At 40.2% G+C, this 19026-nt stretch overlaps 3 protein-coding genes across 4 annotated transcripts; 2 read left to right on the forward strand and 1 right to left on the reverse strand.

Annotated features, from left to right (window-relative positions):
* Positions 1 to 764: 764 nt before the first annotated feature.
* LOC103978667 (LOB domain-containing protein 16) lies at positions 765 to 1638 on the forward strand. Of its 2 annotated transcripts, none has more exons than XM_009394541.3 (2): positions 765 to 1163; positions 1253 to 1638. In XM_009394541.3, exons 1-2 carry the CDS (start codon positions 882 to 884, stop codon positions 1520 to 1522), a joined length of 552 nt encoding a protein of 183 aa, XP_009392816.2. In that variant the 5' UTR covers positions 765 to 881; the 3' UTR covers positions 1523 to 1638. The 2 variants fall into 2 exon arrangements, with proteins under 2 accessions (XP_009392816.2, XP_009392817.3); XM_009394542.3 differs by having other exon boundaries at positions 772 to 1163; positions 1274 to 1638.
* Positions 1639 to 3676: 2038 nt separating this feature from the next.
* On the forward strand, positions 3677 to 5643 carry LOC135608336 (inorganic phosphate transporter 1-4-like). The gene is made up of 2 exons (XM_065101080.1): positions 3677 to 3759; positions 3839 to 5643. The coding sequence occupies exon 2, from the start codon at positions 3896 to 3898 to the stop codon at positions 5474 to 5476; it is 1581 nt and encodes a 526-aa protein (XP_064957152.1). The 5' UTR covers positions 3677 to 3759; positions 3839 to 3895; the 3' UTR covers positions 5477 to 5643.
* A 1116-nt stretch (positions 5644 to 6759) lies between these two features.
* On the reverse strand, positions 6760 to 10491 carry LOC135607623 (zinc finger CCCH domain-containing protein 17-like). Its single transcript, XM_065099577.1, has 9 exons — positions 9781 to 10491; positions 9597 to 9692; positions 9431 to 9520; positions 9227 to 9328; positions 8926 to 9069; positions 8309 to 8428; positions 8176 to 8235; positions 7060 to 7157; positions 6760 to 6979 (listed from the first exon to the last, which is right to left on the reverse strand). Exons 1-9 carry the CDS (start codon positions 10489 to 10491, stop codon positions 6838 to 6840), a joined length of 1563 nt encoding a protein of 520 aa, XP_064955649.1. The 3' UTR covers positions 6760 to 6837.
* Positions 10492 to 19026: the final 8535 nt, after the last annotated feature.

A 19026-nucleotide genomic window follows, 5' to 3' on the forward strand; every position in this document is an offset into this window, starting at 1 on the left:
CACGAGTGTCGATAGTGAATGAAACAACGAACGACACGACGTTAAGGGTTGTGAAAAACAAAATTATATATAAATAATAAAAATGTAAATATTTTTTAAGTGTTGTCAATAGCAAAGGGTTACCTGAAGAAAATATTTTAATTCCTACATTGTTGCCTTCCCTGAATGCTCAATTCTTCCTGTCTTGATTATTTTGTGAAAATAATATTTATGGAATTGAGTAATATTTTTTCATCAAATTTTGTATATGATTGTTGATATTTCAGAACTTTTGAGAGGTTTATTTTTCTTAGATTTTAAAAGGATCTTTTCTGAATCTCTAGAATCAATATATGTATAAAAAATAAAAATTTGATGATCAGCCCACACACTCTTTTCTGATGCCAACAGGAAAGGATGAACATATATGAAGTCACCACCTCTTTAATGCCATCTAATGCGAGACTGAAGAAGATAGAGTGCAGTGAATGATGGAGAAAACCTTCGAGTTCTTCCAAATCCCTGTGTGGAAAGCGCCTGCTGCAACTCTCCCCATTAATCTAAAGAAAAGAATGGTGTAAACAAAGCAGGATTTGGCGACTAGCTGGTGAGTAACTGGTCGAAGCAGGTAGGAGGAGGAGTAGGGCAAACCTGGAAGAAAGCAACAGCAGCCACGATGGAGAGTCTCAAAGTGCGGCGTTCGGCGCAAAATGCATAGTTTATGGAGCCTCACTTCATCACTCCACCATAAAATACCATGGAAGCACCCATGCCTTGAATGCACTGCTCCCTCAAAACCCTACACCCTTACCTTCCATGTCTCTCGCCCCAAAGCTCCTATAAAGACCACCTGCTGCCTCTTCAGGTCACTGAAACCCCAGCAATCGATCGATCTTCCATCGATGGCGACCGGGGCTGGTTCGCCATGCGGCGCCTGCAAGTTCCTGCGCAGGAAGTGCACGTCGGACTGCATCTTCGCGCCCTACTTCGGCTCCGACCAGTCACCGGCCCAGTTCGCTGCCATCCACAGGGTCTTTGGCGCCAGCAACGTGTCCAAGCTCTTGGCGCAGGTTCCGGTCCACGATCGGTGCGAGGCTGTCGCCACGATCGCCTACGAGGCTCAAGCGCGGATCAAGGACCCTGTGTACGGCTGTGTCGGCCACATCTTTGCTCTCCAGCAGCAGGTGATCTTTCTGTTCCTTGTATTCCGCTACAGCTCGGACGCGTGGTTGCGAAGAACCCTACTTACTGATCCTTCTCCCGGCATTGATAGGTAGCGGTACTGCAAGCGCAGGTGATGCAGGTGAAGGCACAGTTGGCTTACAGAGCGGCACTGTCGAGAGTTTTGGAGGATCAACAGTGTCAAGAGAACTTCAGTGTCTTTCTGCAGTCTGATTCGGAGTACGGCGCCGATGGAGTGCTTCTCATGCAACAGATGGGCTGCAGGGAGGATGTCTCCGCCCAAGAGTTCTGCAGGAAGAGGACACCTCACCATGAGTTTGGGGAGCTGCAAGCTATGGCTCAGAGGATGATGAGGAGCTAATCCTCTTCTTTCTTGATGTTGTAAATGCCACACTTGAATAGAATAGCTTGGAACCTGACATGATCAGAAAAACTGGGTAATAAAATTGAGTGTTTGATGCAGTTGAATTGTTTGAATGAATCGATGTTTTGAAGAAATGGATGTGTTTCTCTGCATTGAATTTGGTGACAGACAGCTAAACCTTTCCACAAAGTCTTCATTCAAGGCCTGCAGTAATGCCATGCATTTCATGTGGATGAAAGCCTGACACTACCAAATGCATTTCTATGACATTAATTATCATCACATTCGATCACTATTACAATATTTTGCTATATATCTTTGTCGGATTACAACTGCAGCAAGATTTATAGTTAATCATGTTTGTATCCGACATAACTCTCAGGCCATGATATTGGATGTGCAGAGCTTATGAGAAGCATGAAAGAGTACTGCCACCTTTATCAACGCTCTGCCTGCAACTGATGATAAGAGATCTCAGGATTTTGGATATGCAAAATGCAGAATAAGAAGTTTTGAACTACTGTTTCTTTTCCTTTCCAACTTACCAATCTAAGATGAGGAGGTTTTCTTCATGTCATTAGCAAAAGGAAGTAAGCATACAACAAAGGGTTCTCAAGTACAAACCAACTTTTGGTCTGCACTTAAATCTTAAATGTACAAGTCTCATGAGATGCTTTGTGATGATTGATCAAGCTTCATCATTTATGAACCTATATTTTGACTGAGGCACCATGGATTGCAGTGTTTGAGGTTCCATGAATCAGGAAGGGTGTGGCCATCTCAACATCTTATATTTTATTTTATGAAAGCAGTGGCAACTATCCATGACTCCCCACTAGCAGCTGCCATTGATTGTGTTTGGACCAAGCAGCTTTTTCTTGTCTCCAACAATCCATTTCAACATAAGAAAATATAAGATACAATATGCTTTTCTGAACTGCACCAGATCATAACATAAACATGGAATTGTTGCTGCAACTCAGAAAACCAAGTTTGCATCCATATTGCATCACTGGAATTCCATGCAGCTAAATGGCCTCATCAGAAGGATATATGTAAACTGAACAGACCAGAAAACAGTAGATATCTCTATCTTTGGAAGGGGGGGTGGGGAGATCTATCAATCTACAGTACTGATACTGTACTGACAAGCAACACAAGAAGCAAAAGGCAAAAAAGAAGCTTGATCAGCAGTACCTTTTTCTATTCCATTGGAACAAGAGGTTGGCAGAGATGCTGAATTCCAAAAGTGGATGTCAAAAGCCTACAGATGTGACTGATTGCTAGTCCTTAAAGCTCAAGGACATGGAAAATGTTGAACCTAAAGTAAGATAAGAGCAATGACAAATGGCAGCTTAGTGGACACTGCAACCTGACTCAGTTCAAATAATATATCATCCAATCAGCTGGTCTTACACTATTGGAGTAACTTAGGTTAGTTTCGATTCAATTACATAAGTCCATACCTATTTTGATTCAGATATATCCTATCTTAATCAAATCAAATCGAACACCCTACTATTTTAGCTTTGATGATGGATGATCAAAATCTGATCTTATTCTTTGACTTATTACTCCATTTCAGTTAAATTTGACAAATGGGTTCCAATCTTAATATTTGGAACATAAAGAGTGGCTTTGAGGATTTAAGTCTTCGTAGACAAGTGAGATGGAAGATAATGATACGATTAGGAAGGATAATAAATAAATAAATATAAATAAATCCTGAATTAGTGAACCCAAACCCTACTCAGTTGCAGACCAGACAGCTCAACCATGTCACTAATAAATGTCCAATTGGTGAGAGTAAAACAGCAAGCTAATTGGCACAATTACTAAGACCAAGTATTTGTAATAGAAAGATGATTTAAGTAAACAAATGGAAGAAAATATATATAAATTATTGAGAAAAAAAAGACAAAAAAAATCGAAAGCAAAATATAGAAAGGTGGACTAAATCCAGTCCGCACCATCCCCTCAATATAGGAAGATTCTAGTTTTCTCCGTCTAATTATGGAATTAATCCTATGCTAAATATAGCAAGTCGTCGCGGAAGATACGGCCCGTTTGACCCTGACCGTTGAACACCTGTCACACGCCCTTCGTCGCCTCGTCCCTTAAATACGGCCTCCGTCTTCTCGTCCTCTCCCGGCCTACTTCCCTCCTCCCTCCTCCCTCCTCCCTCCTCTCTTCCCTCACCTCTCCGATTTCCGTCTTCCGAAACCTAACCAAAGGTAATGGATTTCCTCTCGTCTAGTTGTTTTGTGTCTCAGTTACGTTCTTTCTGATGGAATCTGTGTTCGCCGTGGCCAGGCGTTGGAGAAGAGAGGAGAGGGAGGAGAGGGAGGAGAGGAGGAAGCCGCTGCCGCCATGGGGAGCGAGCAGCTCCAAGTCCTTAACGCGCTCGACGTCGCGAAGACCCAGTGGTACCACTTCACGGCCATCGTCATCGCCGGCATGGGCTTCTTCACGGACGCCTACGACCTCTTCTGCATCTCCCTCGTCACCAAGCTCCTCGGCCGCATCTATTACCACGTGGAGGGCTCCCCCACCCCGGGCACCCTCCCGCCCCAGGTCTCCGCCTCCGTCAATGGGGTTGCCTTCGTCGGTACCCTCACCGGCCAGCTCTTCTTCGGTTGGCTCGGCGACAAGATGGGCCGCAAGCAAGTCTACGGCATGACCCTCATGCTCATGGTCCTCTGCTCCGTCGCCTCTGGCCTCTCCTTCGGCAACAACGCCAAGAGCGTCATGGCCACCCTCTGCTTCTTCCGTTTCTGGCTCGGGTTTGGCATCGGCGGGGATTACCCCCTCTCGGCCACCATCATGTCGGAGTACGCCAACAAGAAGACTCGCGGCGCCTTCATTGCCGCGGTTTTCGCCATGCAGGGGGTGGGCATTCTCACCGGCGGCATGGTCGCCATCATCGTTGCCACAGCGTTCAAGGACCGGTTCCCGGCTCCAGCCTACGCCGTCGACCCTGTAGCCTCCACCGTGCCGGAGGCCGACTACGTATGGCGCATGATTCTCATGTTCGGATCGGTGCCGGCAGGGTTGACCTACTACTGGCGCACGAAGATGCCGGAGACCGCGCGCTACACCGCGCTCGTCGCCAAGGACGCGAAGCGGGCGGCGGCCGACATGTCGAAGGTCCTGCATGTCGAGGTGGAGGAGGAGCAAGAGAAGGTGGAGCAGATCACGGGGGCGCAGGCGAACGCCTTCGGCCTCTTCTCCATGGAGTTCCTCCGTCGCCACGGCGTCCACCTGCTCGGCACCACCACCTGCTGGTTCCTCCTCGACATCGCGTTCTACAGCCAGAACCTGTTCCAGAAGGACATCTTCAGCGCCATCGGGTGGATCCCCAAGCCCGCCACCATGAACGCGCTCGAGGAGGTCTTCCGCATCGCCAAGGCGCAGACGCTCATCGCCCTCTGCGGCACGGTGCCGGGCTACTGGTTCACCGTCGCGCTCATCGACGTCATGGGCCGGTTCGTGATTCAGTTCGTCGGCTTCCTGATGATGACGCTCTTCATGCTCGGCCTCGCCATCCCCTACCACCACTGGACCACCAAGGGCAACCAGATCGGCTTCATCGTCATGTACGCCTTCACGTTCTTCTTCGCCAACTTCGGGCCCAACAGCACCACATTCATCGTGCCGGCGGAGATCTTCCCGGCGAGGCTGAGGTCGACCTGCCACGGCATCTCGGCGGCGTCCGGGAAGCTGGGGGCGATCGTCGGCTCCTTCGGATTTTTGTACCTGGCGCAGAACCAGGACCCGGCGAAGACCGACCACGGGTACCCGGCGGGGATCGGGGTCAGGAACTCGCTCTTCTTGCTCGCCGCCTGCAACTTCCTGGGGCTGCTCTGCACCCTCCTGGTGCCGGAGTCGAAGGGGAAGTCACTGGAGGAGATGTCCGGGGAGAACGAAGGAGACGAGGTTGAGGGCGCGTGAGGTGATAAGCAGGAGGAGGGGCAAGCTGATGCTGCCACATTTTGCTCTGTTGTGTCTTCCACCACCGGTACTCTTCATGCGTGAATGGGTGTGATCACGGAAGCTTGGTTGGAGACTGTGCGTGTTCTTGGTAGACCGTAGCATTTGAATCATCAAATAATACACGACGGGAATGCCTTATATGACAACGATGAATCATTTTGTATGGAATAATAAAGTGCAGCTCTCGATTTATTACACTCATCCTTCGCATTTGGTGCATTCTCTGTTTCCCAGCGATCCTTATGTTTAATGCTTTACCTGTCGTACTCATCGCTTACGACATGCCATTGATATGTTAGCAAGACAGCAATAAAAAGCGAGAAGTCAGCCTGAGATGTGGAATCGCTAGTTGTAGTTATCGCTTGACAAAGATCGGTAGCCTATTTATCTTCTCAGAGAGCATAGTCGAAGTTGAATAAGTGGTGGGGATTATTGTGAGCAAAGTTGATCGTCACCATTTCCAAGATGATACATAACAGATGATATGTGACTTATGTTTCCATACTCCTCAATTAATATGAGACTAAATGGTCTTATCAGTGCTCCCTCTCGTAGGCGAGCCAAGGTGACCCTCTTTTTAGCGCCAATATGATAAGGGAACCATTTGATTGGTCGACCATTAGTGCGGCTCGTAGGCTCGCGAAGAATTATTCGTTTTGGTCAATGGATGTACTCGCACGATTTTGTCTTTTCGAAGATATGAACTCCAAAAAAATCTTTGAGAGTAAGGGAGATTTGATAGGCTTATGAGCCCTTAGATCCTATACTCCTCGACCAATATACGAATAAATAACTTTATCATATTCGAATCGGAAATTGGATCATTGGTTGGACAATCGATAATTTTGAGCTGAACCTTGGTTGGTTTTGATGGTTCTATTTTGTTTTTTGAAATTTAGAGTCAAAACCAAAATCATTTCTGAATTGGTAAAAAAAAATCCAAATATCCTGATGAATACATCTTTCCAAAAGTTTAATAAATGACTAATTAGAAAATATTTTAAATTTTTAAAATAAAAAATAGAGATGTTTCGAATTCAAAATCGATTAGAACATTTTAATTCCGATTCTATGTTTGGTAGATGCTGATTTTAAAACTACTATCGATCATTTAAAACTTTTCATTCTATGAAAAATGTACATTATCCATCCTTTTCAGGGACAAGATAGACATGGCAACTCATAACATTACAATGTTCCTTTTGTACAGTATAATGCATGTATCAGTAAGAAACAAGAAGTTGGCACCAAAAAACAAACTGGTCTAATGACCATTTTTATTCATTTAACATGACTGATAACAGATACAAAGTGTCAACTCAATCACTCGGTGATACATTGGTCAAATACCTCCACACCTTGACGGCACCCATCTCATCTCCGGTGAAAAAGAGCCCGGACGGTCCGATATGCAGTGACCTAACGTTACTCTTGTAGAATATCGTCCCTCTTCCACCAAACCTAACATTTCGAGTAGAAAGCACATTAGACAAAATACATGAGATGCCTTACGAGCTAATACTTGTGATGGAGATACTTACGATGGCAGTTCAAACATTTGAACACTGTGGTCATCAAGGGAACACATTATAACTGGTTTCTCATTTGCATCGTATATTCCTTCCATTGCTAAAACTCCCTGTGACAGACCAAGTAACATGTTAATTATGATAAAGAACACGGTCATAATTTCCTAGAGACATAAAATTAATTTGAACATTCATGTAATGTGCAAGTCATTTGTGGAGATTATGAAAGGAAATGGTTGTCTTCGCAGCACAAAGGTAAACAAATCAGGTTTGTAAATCAAAGCATGTTCACAAAACTTTAGTGTCAAGGATATTTTAGCTCATGCAATATATAATTTCCACTTCAAATGCCTATTTATACCATTATATTCATAGTTCCATTATGTTGATAACTTCTTAAAGTAAAACAGACTATCTTCAACAACCGTACTAAATAGAAGCTGGGACAAGTTAAAAAGACACATGGACAACAAAAATTTTATGATGTCGAAGAAATAATTAATGAAAGATACATAGATGGTGAAACACACGCTTATAACTAAATTTTTGGGAATGTTTCTTTCACTTTTTTTTAATCGTTCAGCTGGCACAGAACAATGTTGATGGCAATGACTTCAAATGAACATGAGGGTTTGTTTGCCCATTCTGTGCTTGTTCTTTAGGGAAGGAATAAATTCAACAATGTGACGAGGATGTAAACCACAAAGGACTAATGTTGCACAGAATTCATAAGACTATTATAATTTATAAGTACCATGGTAGTATAAGAAATAAGTGTGTTAAAAAAGTAACAAAGATGTATCAAAAGTTCTTCCAATTAATTTAAGAACTCCAATATGGTTTCCTCATTAGTGTTTTCTTCTCTCAAAATCTGGCTTGGACAGGATAAAGTGTATCATAGAGAAGCATTTGACAAAGAAGGATATCATGCGATCTAGTCATTCCACTGATTTCCTCTTAAATCAGTCTCATTACTGAGCTTCGAAATGTTTGATATAAATGTCAATAGATATTTAATTCTTTTCTCTAAATTTATCGCAAGTCACAATTGATAGTCTAAAATAATTGGATGCACTAAAACAAATAAAACCTTCATCCAAAAGAAATGAATAAACATATGCAACTTACGTGCTCTAAATTGTGGGTATATATTAGTTCTATACTGCCGGTATTCATGGCTGCCCAAATCTGCATTTAAAATAATTAATAACAAAATTGAGAATGCAAATCATTAAATTTAGAAAAAGCAAAGAAATCTGACCTTAATCGTGCAGTCCAATGAGCAAGATAAGAGATAGTCGTTCCAGCACAATACAGATGTAATAGTTGATGTATGGCCCTCGAGAGTGTGAATGCACTCAAGAGTTTCGAGGTCCCAGACCTGAAACAAAATTTAATATCGATTTAATTATATCTATGTCATCAAATTGAAATCACATGCAACAAATACCCATAAAACTAAGAAGCATCCTTCTTCACCGTAACATAAGAGGACATGGAGAATTGTGCCGAGGAAGTGGCAGACTTAGTGCATCAAATTGAAATTTACTGAAAATGAAATCAATCGATCCTTTGTATGTTTACTGTTGTCAGTAGTTCCCAAGAAGTTGTCACATACAATATACATTTATTTGGCCACACACCAACAACACATGAAGTTTAGATTATGGTTCAGCTGACCCTGAGGCAACTGAATACTTTGAGGACATGATGTTTAACAAATAAGACAGCAATGTCAAGGACTGGATTATGTGCACCACATGAACAATGTAATGATCTTCTACTAGTATCTCTTCATTAAATTCCATAGAATACAGAGTTATTCTGAAATCACAATAATCAGACGTAAAGATGTTAAAATGAAACACTTGTACTTACTCTAATTGTCTTGTCAACTGATCCAGAGTAAAGCCTAACTCCCACAATCAAGCTCACAACAGCTTGTCTATGACCAGTGAGTACAGCAGCTGGTTCAAAGTTGTTGCCCTCTGTATTGGACTTCCACACTAGAATAATTCCATACTGAAATTAGGAAAAAGATAAGAATTTAGAGTATCAGTCATGAAAGACTGCTTAGCAAATCATTTTATAGTATAGTATGACTGCAAAACATCAAGTCCAGGATCACCAACTGACCATATTGCACACTTAAAACCACATGAAAGCTAGCAAAAATTACCTCTAGTCCAGCAAAGAGGAGTTCGTTTTGGAACGCCAAGGCATTCACCCGGCTAGCGGATCCTTCTAGGCTTATTTGTAAGCCAGTCTCTGTATTCCATGCCTGCAACAGCATTTGACAAAGATTTGAGAACTCACAACAGCACATCCAAATACAGTTTCCATTAGCCAACAAAAGATACACATGAAAGTTTACAACTCTAACCTTAACAGCTTTGTGAACACCGGCAAACACCCATGGCCCTTTGTTGAACATGCATATGATTTCAGCTTCCATATCTACCATCATAATGCACTGCAAGAACACAAAGTTTGTCAAACTTCACGCTAAATTGAAGCTACAAAGAAACATCAAGTGCAAAGACATCAACCTGGCCAGTGTTACAGTTCCAAACTCGGACTATTCCATCTCGACTGCCAGTGTATAGCTTGTCTGACCCAGCTGGGAGGGCTATCCCCACAATCCCCTGCCATTGCAAATGTCATGAGAACAGTAATTCAGGGTGATAACATTATGAAGGGGAAATCACTGAGGCCAAGAGCTTTGAATTTCACCTTCGCATGACCTTGTAAATCAATCAAGTATTCAAACCAAGGATTGAGGTCATTGCATTTCTCTTTGGTTGCCACATGATCGTCTGTAATTAAACTTGCCTTATTGATCATATCGAGCATGACCACACTGTGGATCAGAGGTGGACAATGCTCCTTAGATGGACTGCAGACAGCCTCCTCATGTTCTTGTTGAATCATATTAACCTCATTTGTCAGCTTGCTTGACTCTCCGCTGCTGTGCAACGAAGGTGGACAGTGCTCCTCGGGTGTAGGGCTACAAACAGAGTCCTTGTGATCTAGCTCAATCATTTGGTCGCTTGGCCCTCCAGTATTTTCATGGAGCTGCTGCTTACAGGGATCGACATTAGGGTTTTTCCAGACATAACTTCTTCTCCAAGGGATGCCTCCATCAGATGAAGGACTACAAAAAGAGTCCTTGTGATCTAGCTCATTGGTCGGTTTGCTCGGCCCATTATTAACGTTATGGAGTTGCTTCTTACAGCGACCGACATTAGGGTTTTTCCGGGCATGACTTCTTCTCCAAGAGATACCTTTATCACTGCTGTTTCTGTTTGAGGCACACGGCGGATTCTGACCGTGTAGGTAGGGGCATTGATAGCGGGTGCAACGCCCAGCCAACCAAAATTTACAAACGGGCATCCTCAATGATGCAGATGCAGGATGATGACGCTGATCAATCGGGTGACTCATGGACGCTGCCGCCGAAACCCATTCAAGAACAAGACAACAGAAGACAGATCAATCAATATAATCATCGAGTATAGGAAATCAAGGGAGCTCATGATTGAATCTTTCATCAGGGAAGAACACCACTGTCCATCTTTTCTGTATGTGATTCAAACAAATCTTCGAAATAGAGAATCCCATTCAAGAAAGTTGAGCGGACAAATCAATCAAATTGCGAGTCCAAGATTGGATCCTTGGTCAGGGAAAGAACAGCGCTGTATGTCCTGAACGATTTGTCCGGCCCAAAACACTATCCTCCAAACCCCGTATTTTTCATCAAATCGAATCTCAAGAAACAAACGGAAAGCCGCCGCCGTGCCGATCAGAGATCCGAATACCGAGAGAGATAAAGAGGGGAATAATATGGGAGATTAAGAGCTGGAGGAGGAGGCCCGGGAATCGTCGTCTTCGTCGAAGGGATTGGACATCATCGTCGCCGTCCTCGTCCTCCTCCTCCAACCTCCTGTATCTCTCCGAAGGATCTCCCTCGCCTCTCCTCTCGCTATGATTAAGAACAGCCATGGAATCGAAACGAGAGATCGTAGGAGAGACCGAACCTTTTCGCTGCTGCGACCTCCTTCCCTCTCTCTCCTCTTCGCGTTCTTTACCGAGCGCGCGTTCGATTATGGTTCGGAGGCCCCCCCAACCCTTTATATACACGTAAACCGATTTACACTTAGATCCCTCTTTATTGTATAAAATACATACCAGTGTTCACAATTTTCAATAACACCCTAATCAAATAGAATTTCGCACAGATATCCCTACCTCTCCGTTTGGTGACATTTTCTTAAACGCCCTCCTAAATTTGTTTTTCACACATATATTCCTTTCTATCCATTTGATGGCATTTATATGTTTCCAATCTCCGGATCAATTCATCGCGATGACAATTAAATGTTTCGGACCGTCGGATCAGTGATGGCCGTCGACTCCACCGTCCGTCACTCGAGCCGGGAGATCTCGGCCGTACGCTTCGTGGGCTTTTCGTGCACCATATCTTGGGCCGAGCACGCGATGCAAACCGAGAAGCCCATGTTCGGGGAACCGACGCCAGTCCAGGTTACCCAGATTGCTCACCCAGCCCACCACATCGCTCCCACAAGTGGGTCCCAAAAGGATCCAACCGCGAGTATGGTAATTCTCGTGTACCGAGTCCCACCTCAACCATCCTCATATTGAATTTTTTAGTGTTACAATCACATGTAATGAGGCAAAAAATTATATTGGTAAATTGCATTAAATTAACAATATTATGAATAATGGTATCAGTCAAGTGCATGGAGGTTTCTTTTTTTTGGTTAATATATATGATGTACTTGTAATGTTGTTCCTCTTAATATAAGATTTCATGTCACTTAGACCTTACTAGACTCGCTCAAAACAATTGAATAAGCTTAATGATGAAGTGGGGGGGCATAAATAGCATGCTTACCTTAAATTCTCATATGATCATTATTTATTATAGTTACTCTAGTATGACATCATGCAAAATATAATGAGATTGGGGTGGATTTGTGTGTTTTCATGAGGTATTTGGTAATAGAAAATGCCTTTCTTAAGCACTAATTGTGACTAAGATGTTAAGCAGATTGGATAGGGAATTCACATCTTGACACACTTTTCATTAGCCAAGAGGGGCACTAAATCTTGTAATTATATTGTTTAATTTAGATAATTGTTTATGAGATTATAAACTATTTCCCAAGTGTATGTCAAACATTCTCCTTCTCATTCACTCATGTCTTATCTACTCTACCACAGTGGCTATGACAGTATAACCAATCATAAGGGTTTAAGCTTGAATGAAAGTGCAGAAATAATGCATCCTTCACCTCAATTATGTGTACATAGAGATACTTAAAATACTTGAAAACAAATCCTCACACAATGCTACACTATGAATCTCTTATGTTTCTGAGAGATTAAGAAGTTCTTTCAATATCACACCTATATCTTTAATTGGTGTCTCTGTTCACTATAATCTTTCATCTTTGGATATTTTCATGATGCCTTTTCATTTAGCAAAGACTATCCAACAATACTACATGCATTTTTGTGTAACTTTATTCAGCTCCATTTAAATATACAAACTTCTTCAGAGAGATTCCACCTGAGCCATCTTACTCCTTATTTTATTCATGAGAAAAGGAGATGGCTCTCTCAAAGCTTAAAAGAGTCCAGTCTAATGATTCCTGAAGCCACAAGGAGAACATGCAAACAGTCCACTCTTGAGATAGAAAACACCTTCCAATTACAAAGTACATCACTAACACAATCCATATACTTGTTCTTCTGCTCATAATGAGGTCAAGAAAGGAGGAGTTGCATGAACAAGGAGAACATGCTGTTGCAGGTCACGCATGCAGCCTCCACTAGCAAATGCCTGCCAAATGCATTGTTTTGTAATGCTAACATTTCCATATATTAGCATGCATGAATCAATAAAGAACACTCAGAAACCTAGAAATCTATGATGTTAATGATGGCTGCAAGGTCACCAAGACCAGATAAGAGTACTAGGTTGCAGTCCCATCCACAAAAGCATCACATTACTGTTCTTTTATGCTCTAGAACAGGTGGAAAGCAAAATCTATGCCAGCAAAGTGCACCAAAAGATTCCTTAATGTTACTTCTTAATGCCAGGGGCTGAACTTTAAGAGTAGTATATGCTTTAATTACATTGGTTAGGGTTTATGATGTCCATCCAGCAGTAGATCATGTCAGACACCAAAAGCTTTGGTGGTGCATGCATGCTTCCTGTGATTTCACCTGAAACAGTTCTCAGAAGATAAATATTGTGTGTGTATGAGGAAGGATGGCAGGAGTCATAGAAGTGGATCTCCTCATATTAGGGTAAGTTTTGAATTAATCTCACATAAAAAAGTTGATTAGATGATTTGATCTGCACACAGCTCCATAAAAACAAAATTGAATTGGATTCCCAACCAAAAAATTATGATAGATACTCAACACTCTATGTTCAAATAGTCTTTATATTTCTGAGGTTACTATGACCCTATCTAATTAGATGGGTTATTCTTTGAACAAGATTAATCCAGAAAATGGGTTACATGATTTCTTTTTTATCTATAATGAAGAAGCTTCACATCCTACATTGTCCAAACATCCAAAAAGTATCCTTAGTGTCTGTCACTTCATTGAGAGGGGCATAACCTTTGACAAGAATCTAATCTAAATCTAATCAAATTGATATTTTTTTCTCTGGAACCATCATGTACTTGTCCCAATCAGTTTATGCCTTAAATATTAGGCCTTCCATTCTATTTGACCAATCTAAGTTTGAAATGATAGAGAGACAGGTAATGTCCATGGCATGTGCAAACTGAGAATAACAAGTGGAAACAACACCCTTCTTGATGCTATGATAAGGTTAAATAGGTTGGTAGAAGGTGGCATGCATATGGCAGCCCAGTATGATAAAGCTAAATAATCAACAAGTGCCAGCAAATGGCTCATAATTACTCTCTAGCATTAGGTTTTGCTCCCCATGCCACTAAACATTTACATCTTTGGCACAGCATAGGAATAACATTACCTATGATTTCTCCTATTTCCATTGATGGGTGAAATGGAGGTAAGGAAATCCCTTAAATAGCTTCCTGGTACTATACCTTTTATGGTTATACTTTGTAGATGACATGTATCTTGTTGTTGGATCAAGGCATGAATACTCTTTCTAAAGATTCTTTCAAGGTTTATGTGGATCCAAAAAGACCTTCACAAACTCATTTAAATTGTTTGCACTTTGGAATTGTGGATTAAGAGGCTATTTGAAGTCGGAACTAAAGAAGCTAGAAGAATGCTGATCAACATCTAAGATTACAATTGCCCATTAAGCACAGTTATAGTACTTCTCATAGATTTTATCATGTCCAAGAGGGTTTACTGATGAGATCAGTGTGTTTGGATTCGGAACTTATTTAACTCAAGATAAACAACCATATGAAACTTAGGAAGGATTCCCAGTCACTACTAGGATGAGTGATTCACTAACAGCTCAGCTATATCTTATTTAGTTGAACTTTGATTGAACAGGTCCCAATATTATTAGTCCAAGGTTCTTGAAACATGTCAGATAGATCTCAATGAGGAACTCGAGTAGGTAGTAAAGTAAATGAGACCTAAATTCTCAATAAAGCACTCAACAAGATTTTCAATTCAATCTCTCTTAAAGTTGTTCCTCACTTAAGGGTGACAGCTGAGTCTCAAATTAGGTAGAACCTTGTACATTGTTGGAGACATAAATAACATTACAATAAGATGACTCAAGGCATATTATTATTTTATACCATTACAATATCTAAAAACTTTTCCAAATTAAACAAAGTGAAGAACTTGAGTACTATTTATGTAGACCTAATTGAGTTAATGAGACAAGTAACTTGTTGATGACATAATTAAGCATAGAATAACTTTCTAATCAGTTTGGATAAATGAGAATGTGATGCTTAGTATCCTTTGGAATACAGTTGACAACCTATTTATGTTACTAAAAGATAGTGAAGTTAATTACCAAGAAATACTCAAATTGTGAAAATAAAAAGATGATAACGAGGTCACAAAAGAACCATCTGACACAGAAGCTTGATGAAGCATGAAAGGTACATCGACATGATGACATGATATGTACATACCATGTTTCTTTTGGCAACACAAACAACACCTAGACAGCAGCTTATACCAGACTATACTCAAGTCCATGAATCATTGAGCTCAAAGATATATCAAGCACCATAAATATTACTGCCATGAGAGGGCATGGAAGAAACAGTTCCAGGTGAATGCATGAGTATTTTCATGCAAATTTTGAAGTTACAGGTTTGTTCTTACAGGAACATGGTTTTAACTTGATTGGTTTGTGCATACAATCTTCTCAATAGTTCTTGATAGTAGCCTCAAGGCAGGAAGAAGATGTTAGTATGTCACAAACAACAATATCATATCATAATAGAGAAGTTGAAGAGGGAGCATTAACCTAAAGAAATGACAACTAAATACTAAAAAATGGATTTCATAGATGAAATAATACATTATAAAAAATTAGAGAAAAAGGAAAAAGGAATATCCACTCAACTCAACTACAATGCACAGGATATGTTCCCACACACAACTATAGCTACTTTTGCAATCTGCTCTATTGTTGAACAGGTGATCATTTTGTTCACTGATGTCAAAGTAAATGCTGCTAAGACAAGCTTTATATTTCTAAAGCAACGCTAGATTAATAATGGAGAACTTTATAATTAACATAGTATAATGCCTGCAAATCCTATAGAAAACATACTCAGTTCTTGCACAGAAAAATCTAATCTTTTATCCATCTCCAAATGCATCTATTCAGTTCTCAGTCCCCTTATAAGAACAAGTATCATTTTTTAGAAAACAACTTGATACACATTTTGGTTTTTATTTATTTGGAATAGATATATTTATTGTTTAATGAACTCTTACATTTCTTAGTTCCTTTTACTTTTCCTCCTCATCTTGGGATTAAAACCCTACAAAGTGCCATGAGGAACACAGTTTAGCCACAAAAGAAGATACCATTTCCTAATAATGGATTGAATAAAGGACTGTTCCCAAAGGTTATTCTTTTGTTGCTGTCTCATCAACAAATTTAATCTACTTCCAACACTGATCCATAATAGTTATTACAATATATGAGACACTATAAAGCAAGTGATATAAGGGTGCAATCTTCTACTACTTTGATTGTAGAGTTTCTTGTGTAAGGATAAGCAATTCTTGATTAAAGAAGATTTTGATTCCAAAACCTTATTATTAATAACCAAAGTCTTTACTAGCCAAGCTATATTGGATAAGTATTCAAGGTAAAAGTAGAAATTGAGTATAGGGTTCCATTGCATTCAGATGTGTTTTCAGAATGATAACAACAAGCTAACTTCAATGTTTGTCATAAATTGGACCAATCATGTGATTTCATGTAAAAAGGTTACAGAAAGTAATCTCAGATTGTGGAGGTAATGCATTGGTATGATGTTTGAGTTGCCACAAGACAACACTCCAAAGTGCAGTGAGTACTGTCTTCAAACCTTAAACTGCTACATATGTTTTATCTTTTATATGAAAAAAAAATTTTAGTGAAGTTTACTAAATTATAGTTTGCATTAGTTCATCACACATAAATTTTAATAACTTTAAATTTAATTATATTATTATCATATAATTTATGCACCGATCTTTTTGTATTATTATCGGTTGGTCTAATTTTGAAGATGTTCATTCAAACATTTCTATTTTTTTGTTTTATATTCGGTATAACATAAGAAGTGGATCAGTGCATGAGACTTTCGTCAATGATTCATCGAATTCGTAAAAGTATTCGGTTTAAGCTAGATGTCATTGATTGAAAGGTGGCTTCATCAGACTAGATTTAGAATATCAACACTAGATCCCTGCATCAAAGATAATTTTGTCTATATAATACCCTCCTTAGGTCTAATCCCTTCTCACTGAACCTCCTCCATCCTTCTCTCTCTCTCTCTTTCCACCCTTTGAGACTCCAAGACATGGCCCTTTAGCTGGAAATCTCTCAGATCTGTAGTGAGAAGTTAGATCTAGTTCTTCCTGGTTGGTTTCTTTATATTCTCTGATAGCTTCAAGGATTATTATTTGTTACTACAATCTTTCTCTAGGAGAGAGCATATCATTGATATTTGGATCTCTACGTGCTTCTGTCTTTTGGTTTCACTCGTTCAAGAGAGAGTCCTAATCCTTACTGGTGTTGCCTCGATACAAATCAATGTGTTTTCTTGGTCTTCGTTCACCTTTCTCTAACCTTCCGACAGCTAGTACCTCTCTGAGTCAGCAGGCACTCTTGTTCATGGGGGGGTGCTATGCATGGAGCGGATCTGGCAGTACACCTTGCATCAACTTCTGTCTTCTTGTTTTTGATGCTGTTTCCTGCCTTTCATGATCAGCAGCATCTTGAGCTGGGATTCTTCTCGGGCCAACATTAGGGCTTTTCCCAAACGAATCCATCTCTCTTCTACCTGTGATCTTGTCATTCGATGTGGTGCACGATGCTCATTGTATAAGCCGGTGTTTGCAGGTGTGGCATCATCAAGATTCACATGGATTACACAGTTGTTTTGATCAGTGAGAATCTTGATGATGCTGCATCGGCAAATACGCGACTGTGGAGCTTTTTACTCTGATTCCCTTGAGGTATGTTGCCTCTTCCTGATAATTTTTCTTGTATGTGGTGACTATTGAAGCGATGGAACAGTTCTTCCTCTTCTTTCCTTTACTTTTTCTTCCTTAGTTGTCTGATTCGCGAGATGTTGAATGATCTTGAAGCTTAGCATGCTGTTGAAGGAGTAGGTTTTCCATCCGCGACACTGCTTGATGAATATATATGTCACCCGTGATGCTTTCTTGTTTGGCCTTTGTTCTAAACTTGTCTTCTTTCTTTCTTTTGATTTTGATGAGAGGAATGCAAACATTACACAGATCTATGCTGCAATATCTTTCTATTGTTCATTAACATTCATTTTGAATGATTTCCACAATCAGTTTCTTGTGTGCATATATTTTAAATGTTCCATAGTTGCATCAATGAGATCTGAACTCTGAAGATTTTGGTTTTCAAAGATTAAAGCAATCATTGACTGCTTATTATGTGCCTTTCAACAGCAAAAAAAGAGATTAATTCCCTTTGTTTTTCCATCAAACAACTCCTATAAGCACCCATTTCCAGGGACTATTAATATTGAAGTCATCTTTTTCTTGTGGACAAAGAAAAAAAGAAAACACTCAATGTTCATGTCCATGGTGATTTGAGATGAAACAGAAGAATGTTCCTCTCAAGCTTCAGAACCTAAAAAATGTTGATTGGGGAAAGAAAGAAATTAGGAGGTGTTTGATACCAATATTGCTGAGTTATCCAGTAAATCGGCCAGTCAGTGTTCAAGGCATTGTTGTTATCAGAAATTTTTATAGGGTTTTCTATCCTTTTTATGTTCTTTACAGATATGCTGGTCAGGAACTTTCTTTACAGATAAAAAAGGAAATTTGTATTCTTTTTATGTTCTTTACAGCTATGAAGTCTAGTCAAATGATAAAATTTAGGTTCTGAAAAGTGTGGAGAGATAAACAAAACTGATCAACTGGTGGAATTTAGTATCTAAAAATTGGAACAGTCTAAGGAAATAAATGAGTTACTGAGGCCACCATACAAGAGAGGTGAAACTTAGAAGGGAAGAGAGCAAAATATTTTCTCTGAATTTTTTTGATCTTTTTGTCCCCAATCATTTATTGTCTATCTGTTTATTGAAAATATTGATATGTATAAGATGATAAAAGATATCCTAAGAAGACTGTCTCAAGATATCACTAATGATCAAAAGAATCATGTTATATATATTAAGTTTAGCCTATAATCTAAAAGCTTAAGCTTTTGAATTGAATTGGTATCTGACCTAATATATATTAATCTCGACCAATTTAACTTAG

The sequence above is a fragment of the Musa acuminata genome, chromosome BXJ2-3 (assembly GCF_036884655.1).
Source record: "Musa acuminata AAA Group cultivar baxijiao chromosome BXJ2-3, Cavendish_Baxijiao_AAA, whole genome shotgun sequence".
Classification (NCBI taxonomy): domain Eukaryota; kingdom Viridiplantae; phylum Streptophyta; class Magnoliopsida; order Zingiberales; family Musaceae; genus Musa; species Musa acuminata.